General features: G+C 34.3%; 2 protein-coding genes across 2 annotated transcripts in view; both read left to right on the top strand.

The window, feature by feature from the left end:
* Positions 1 to 5,446, top strand: part of LOC117117099 (zinc finger protein 239-like) — an 11,312-nt gene extending 5,866 nt beyond the window's left edge. The window contains exons 2-3 of the mRNA XM_033261287.1: positions 1,842 to 1,948; positions 4,307 to 5,446. Coding sequence (XP_033117178.1) covers positions 1,888 to 1,948; positions 4,307 to 5,301 — 1,056 coding nt within the window. The 5' untranslated portion in view covers positions 1,842 to 1,887 and the 3' untranslated portion in view covers positions 5,302 to 5,446. The remainder of the gene's footprint in view (positions 1 to 1,841; positions 1,949 to 4,306) is intronic.
* Positions 5,426 to 6,110, top strand: LOC117117138 (zinc finger protein 566-like; the record flags this gene model as incomplete). Its single annotated transcript, XM_033261345.1, has 1 exon — positions 5,426 to 6,110. A coding segment is annotated over one exon (510 nt), but the record flags the coding sequence as incomplete, so codon positions are not given.
* Positions 6,111 to 7,048: the final 938 nt, after the last annotated feature.

The following is a 7,048-nucleotide window of genomic DNA, read 5'->3' on the forward strand; positions in this document are numbered from 1 at the left end:
GTATACCAATAGCATGGAGGTATTATTGAGAAGGAGATCACTCGGCAACAGATCCCTTTGACGCGACAATGTGTTCCCCGTCTTTGGATCGCACGCGGGCGTATTACCCTATAATTCACAACTTGGCAACGACATGCGTTTACACGCTCTAGCACAGCAGTTGTGCGATAAAGTGTTTGATTTTAACCCATTAAATATCTTTATAATAAACAATGTTCCCCTTATTGGATTTTTTCGGACTTTAAGTATGTAATTATGTGTATAATTTTGTCTAAAGATCGATTTGTTTGACTATAAAGCTAAGGCAGCGTAAAACTGAAAATTACTCTGATTCTGGATTGAATGTTTGAATAGTTAACCCTCGTTAACCCTAAAATGACTTAGTTTATTATAATCCTCCATTATTCCTTAATTAATATCTGTTAAAATTGGAATTTTGGGTTTTATCCAATTTATGGAAATTCAAGTTGCAATATACCATACATTTAAAGCTAATGTAAATGTTTTATTAAATTCGAAACTCTTTTTTTTTTTTGAAAATATTATTATGTTTGGTATTTTTTGAAAAATCAATGTATTAGCTTCAAGATGGAAACGATTTGCACAGCCATAGTGATTGACTGTAAGTAGTGCGCATTGAGAAAAGAACGTGCTCTCCATTTCGCTGTGGTCAAATGCTGAGCATTTGGTGGCGGGGAACACATTAGACTTCAAAGCATCGCACAAACGTTCTTCACGCGCTGAGGCAGCTTTGTTCTTGGTTCATTTGCATAGCTCTGCGTGCGCGTAGCTTTTTCGAGTGATCTCCTTCTCAATAATACATCATGGTCAAGCCAAGGCAATTCAACAGAAGGACACACATCTCGGGACATAACTAACATAAGGTTATAACTCTGACATCGACATTTTAGGCGCACATGCATCCCTACACGCTAAACGTCACAAAAACCATAGCAACCAGACCATAAACCGTCAGCGTACGTGACGAATTACCTACGCGCATGTTAGTTGCCATGATAATCGCGCGTCGTGCGGTGATTACAAAGGCCTAATGATATTTTGCACTTTAAACATTAGACTGAAATTATATTCTTCATTTCAACATTAATTTTACCGATATTGTGGTGTATTGTCGTTCATAAGACTCACTTCGCAGAAAAAAAAGAAAGAAAGTTATTGAAAAGTGTAACATCTGGTGTCCTAGTCCACATATCAAGCGCCATGAGCATCTTGTTTTTAATCAGGGAACAGTGAAATTCCCTGGTTTAATGGATACTGGCACTATGCAAATATGCATTATTATTATTGTTGCTGTTGCTGTTGCTGGTGCTGTTGTTGTTGTTTATTATTGTTATTATTAGCATTATTATTATTAATGTTATTATTATTATCCTGATGAGACATACTTAATCCCGAAATAGTGAATCCCAACATGATGACGTGCATTTCGATAGTAGGAGTATGTATTACACTATCTTATCTGAGATTAATCAGTGGACCTTTCGGTTTTATTATTATTATCGTTATTATTATTATATGTGTATTATTTTTTCAACTTACCATTATTATTATTATCGTTATTATTATATGTGTATTATTTTTCTCACAATTTTGAGTTGGCGGGCAGCTGGGGCATACTCCTTAGATACCACTGGTCAGTAAGGGATTGAAATAACATGTTGGCCCTGTTGTCAGGGATGTCCTGGTAGTTTTGGCTTGGAGTATGGAATTACAGTAATAAATTAAATGGAAACAAAACATATATTTCCCGAATCTCAATGTGTTATATTGCGACCAAACGGATCCAAAAAATGTCAAAATCCATTATTTTTTTGCTTCAGAATTTACAGGATTTAATGTGTGAACATATTTGCAGCACAATACAGTATGTCAGAACAAGAAGAGAATTTGCATAATGCAGTGAAACCTGAAATTAAAGTCGAACCAGGTTAGTTCTATATTCAACATTAACAAAAGACAATAGGAAATGTTTTTTGTTTTAGATTTCTTTTAGTTTTATAAATTTTTTTCATATTTTTGTATGTAGTGTACATACAATGTTGATGTTTGGCACTGTGCTATAAAAAGAGTGAAAATCATGCTTCTAATCAGATTTGCCCAGCGTTTTTAGCGTTAAGCTGAATGGAAAGCAGGTGGTCTTGGGTTCGAGTCCTGTATGTTGTCAAAATCGTGCATTATAATTCTCAATCACATTAAAATGAATGCAACTCCAAATACGGAGACAGAGGACATGATTCGATGGAACGTCATATCAGTGTTATGTATTGTTAAACAGACGGCCTGGGCTAGACTAAATACATTGTCAATGTGTGAAAATTTGAAGTAATGTAGATCGGTGCAGTAGTTTTTTAGTCATGCACCCAGAAGGACACACACACACACACACACAGATGCGCGATTGCAATACACTTCACCTCTCCCTTTGGAAAAGTTAGGATGTTTATTTATTAAAACATAGTTAGACAGGATAATTATATACAGACAGATGGTAATACTGTACAGTGGTCCTTTAAAGTACAGTCTGAGACAAAACTATAGAAGGAGATTGGAAACAACCCGAGATTTCCTTTGTTCTTCTATCCTGGCGATTCGTTGTGTGTTGCATGCTTTTGATATGCAAATCCATTCAATCAAACACTGTTGCAGCGAAGCAAATGCTTACTGCTCATGCTCAGTTCATAATCACTGAGCCATGTAAATGAAAACAACTACCCAATAGGCGTCCCTGACATCGTAGCCGAACTTGTTCTCAGCCGAAACAGCTCTATGCCTATACAGTGTATATGGCTAGGCCACACTGTTGGCCTAAATTAGGGCATAATTTAAGGCAGTATTTCATATTTATAATCATGTAATCCATAAAGATATTTAATATAGGTACAAACAGGTTTAGCTCATCTTTCGGTATATTACTATCACTGACTAATGGTTCATGAATATTAGAGAAAAGTGTTTTAATAGCTGATGTTTCCAATTGCTCAAAAAGCAGTACAGTAATTAATATGAAAATATGTCAATTGGACTGTATGTACACATTCTCTGATTCTGAACATGACTTACTAGGTGCACAAAAAAATACCTTTTCTGTTGTGGTAAATGATTTCAGAATATATATGGTATGAGCTTATAAATGTGTGTAAACTGTACTATGGATTTAGTGTTTCTTCAATTCAGGCAATTTACCAAATGTCGAGACCCGGTTAGGCCTAGCCCTGGACGGCTGAGCGTAGGCGTTGCCGAATTACTAGCCTATTGTAGCCTTATGTACGCATACCATAAATTTAAAGCATTTAAACTGCAATATATGTGCTTATGTATCTTACCTTTCAAAGAAATTGGCAAAGTAAAAAGTTTAAATAATTCTTTTAATATTATACGTCCAATACCGCCAGGAAAATATCCGCTTGTCTTGTGTATGGAAGTTGCATGTTTGCGGTTCGAACAACCTTATTTGCATATCAAGTCAGGCACCACCTTGGTATTTCTGAGTCAAGGTTTCAGGTCTGGAATTTCAACATTCAATAACCCTGGTATTTCTGAGTCAGTGTTTCAGGTCTGGAATTTTAACAATCAATATAAAGTCCAGGAAAATATCAAAGATAATGGAACAAATTTAGAAATGTTACTGTATAAGTGATACAGTAATCAAAGAAATTGTTTTTTATAATTAATTTTGAATATTAAGAGACTGATATTGTTGAATTCTGATTGGGATTTTATTCCAAATATTTGCTCCAGCGATTTTTGAAGAACCATTTATTACAGAGCAGTTTGAGATTGGGGATAATGTTAAGTGAGTGAGCGTACAGGTAACTCTTCGAATATCTATGCCATTCAAAAACCATATAAATATTGTTATACACAAGCGGTGCAATGTCATTTCCGTTATACTGTACAATTTCTAGGCGTAACCTCTATGGGTCATTAAGAAATTTCTAATTATTTTCTGTAAAAAGATCAATCCAACGATAATTTGTAAAATTAAATTATTTTAAAATATTCTAGAAGCATGTTTTTGTAACCTTAGCAAAGTGCTTTTGTTTTTGTGCAAGGTAATTTTATAAAGTGCAATGAAAAAAACAGTTTTTTGGTTGTAAATATGTATTCATAACATAATTTTGGACTAATTAATGTTGAAATTAACATTTCTGCAATGTTATGTTGTTGATTGGTCTATTCATTTCATTGTCCCTTGTTTATTCATTTTATTTTCTTGAAATGATTCTATAATAATAATAATAATAATAATTCCAAAGCAAAATTGTTCTTTTTCTGTATCTTCTAGGCCAGTGCTGTGTTTTTGATAACCATGAAGAAAGTTTTTTAAATAGTTTTCCAACAATTCCATCAATGTTAAATCCTGTGAGGTCACAAATGGAAATTGAAAATAATGATAAATGTATGAAATACGAGGATGACTGCAGAAGTGTGTTCAATGAAAAACAATACAAGTTTGACAGTTTAAAGGAACATTTGAAAAAAAACAATGAACCTCTGGAAAATATATGTGAACATTTTAGAGAAACCCATTTAGGAATAAAAATAGAGGAAGCAAACTCTCAATGCCCATGTTTTGCAAAGGAATTTGATCACAGAAGTAAACCAGAAAAACATTTGAAAATACAAACCAAAAATATGCCAAATAAATGTAGGAACACACATTTATGGAAACTTAAAGGAGAGGCATCTTATGAATGTTATCGTTGTGGAATGAAGAACAATCAAGACAAGAGTTTGAAGATACAATTAAAGAAACATAAAAGAGAAGTAGCATATGAATGTGAACAGTGTGGAAAGAAATTTACACACCGGAACAATTTTAAAACACACTTAAGGACACATACTGGAGAGAAGCCATTTGAATGCGAACCTTGTGGAATGAAGTTTACCCAAAGTAGCACTTTGAAAGCACATTCAAATATACATACAGGAGAAAGACCGTATGAATGTGATCATTGTGGAAAGAAATTTACCCGAAGTAGTACTTTGAAAGCACATTCAAGTATACACACAGGAGAAAGACCGTATGAATGTGAACATTGTGGAAAGAAATTTAGAATTAAAAGCTGTTATAGACAACATTTAATGAGACACACAGGTGAAAAACCATATGAATGTGAACATTGTGGACGGAAGTACATTCAAAGGAGCGACTTGACAAAGCATTTAAGGATACACACATTAGAGAGACCATTTGAATGTGAATACTGTGGAAAGAAATTTACCGTAAGTAGCAATTTGAAAGCACATGTAAGGATACACAATGGACTTAAATTATGAATGTAAACATTGTGGAAGGAAGTGTATTAGTAGTGGCGATTTGAAGAAACATATACGGATACACACAGGAGAGAGGCCATTTGAATGTGAACATTGTGAAAAGAAATTTATTCAAAGGAAAAATTTGAAAGAACATGTAAGGATACACACAGGTGAGAAACCATTTGAATGTGAACATTGTGGAAAGAAGTACATTCAAAGGAACGATTTGACAAGGCATTTAAGGATACACTCGGGAGAGAGACCATTTGAATGTGAACATTGTGGAAAAAAGTTTAAACTAAGTTGCCATTTGAAATCACATGTAAGGATACACAACAAAGAGAGACCATTTGAATGTGAAAACTGTGGGAAGAAATTTTCCCAAAGTAGCAATTTGAAAGAACATGTAATTATACACAATGGAGAGACACCATATGAATGTAAACATTGTGGAAAGAAGTTTAGTAATAGTAGTCATTTGAAAATCCATATACGGATACACACAGGAGAAAGGCCATTTGAGTGTGAACATTGTGAAAAGAAGTTTATTTCTGGTACTGCTTTGAGAAGTCACTTAAGGATACACACGAGAGAGAGAGACCATTTAAATGTGAACTTTGAGGAAAGAAGTTTGTTAATAAAGACACTTTGAAAAAGCATTTAGAATACAGTAGAGAGACCATAATTATGTGAACATTGTGAAAAAAAGTTTAAAAATCATAGTACAGGTACTATGAAAATGCATGTAGCCATACTGTACATACAGACGTATCAAGTAAATGTCTATAGCAGACATATATTAAGATAAATGGATGTGACATACCTTACACCTTACTTTTTTTGGTAACTAGCCCACTGGGCTAGTTTACTAGAGATTTTACTAGCCCACAGAATATTTTACTAGCCCACAGACAGGAAAAAATTTTGTTTCAAAATATTTATTAGCGACAATTAAATTTGAAGGTTGATTTGCAATTTCATAATTTCTGTAGCTTTGCTGTTTGAGCTACCCTCTCAAAATATTGTTGAATAAATAAATAAAAAAATCACCATGCTGCAAAATCGACTCTGGTTATAACAGGGACAGATGAGCATGTTTTACATCTCCCTGGTTATAACTTTGGCTTTCTAATATTTAACAAAGGGCCCAGAAATCAATGAAACCAATGCATCTGTTAAATCTTTAGGTCTCAAGTCACTCACCCCCAATGGCAATAAGTCTTGCTTAGGCTACCTAGGCTAGGCTACCAGGCAAGACCTAGGGCCTAGCCTACCTATAGCATTGAAGTACTTATTATTAAAAGTTGAACATTTTAAAAATATCATTATGAGAAAATAATATGAATATAAGGTAGTACATTAAATTAAATGTTCTAAATACCTAAATTAACCGGATTGAACGATCAAACGATCTTCTATTGAGAGAAAGATAACATGCCATTCTGTAGTGGTTGGTGAATGATCATCTTAATAATTAAACACTCACGCATGTGGAGAGCTGAAAGCTAGCAAGAGTGTACTCTTTAGGCTGCGGTACCTCCTGTGCAGGGATTGGCTCGAAAGTTCCGCTTTTTTCTTGCTAATTCTCCACTAGACAACCGGGCAACATGAGGAGTAAATAGGCTAGCCCGGAGTGGTTTTTACTAGACATTGTACGCCGGGCTAGTACTAAATCGAGCCCTGCTTATATGAATGTGAAAATTGTTTAAAGATGGCTTTTTAATAGCCTTTTGAAATTTCCTTTAATAGTACAGGGTGTGATCCA

The sequence above is a fragment of the Anneissia japonica genome, unplaced genomic scaffold (genome assembly GCF_011630105.1).
Source record: "Anneissia japonica isolate Jap-2015-1 unplaced genomic scaffold, ASM1163010v1 scaffold287835_len3118868_cov185, whole genome shotgun sequence".
In the NCBI taxonomy this organism is placed as follows: domain Eukaryota; kingdom Metazoa; phylum Echinodermata; class Crinoidea; order Comatulida; family Comatulidae; genus Anneissia; species Anneissia japonica.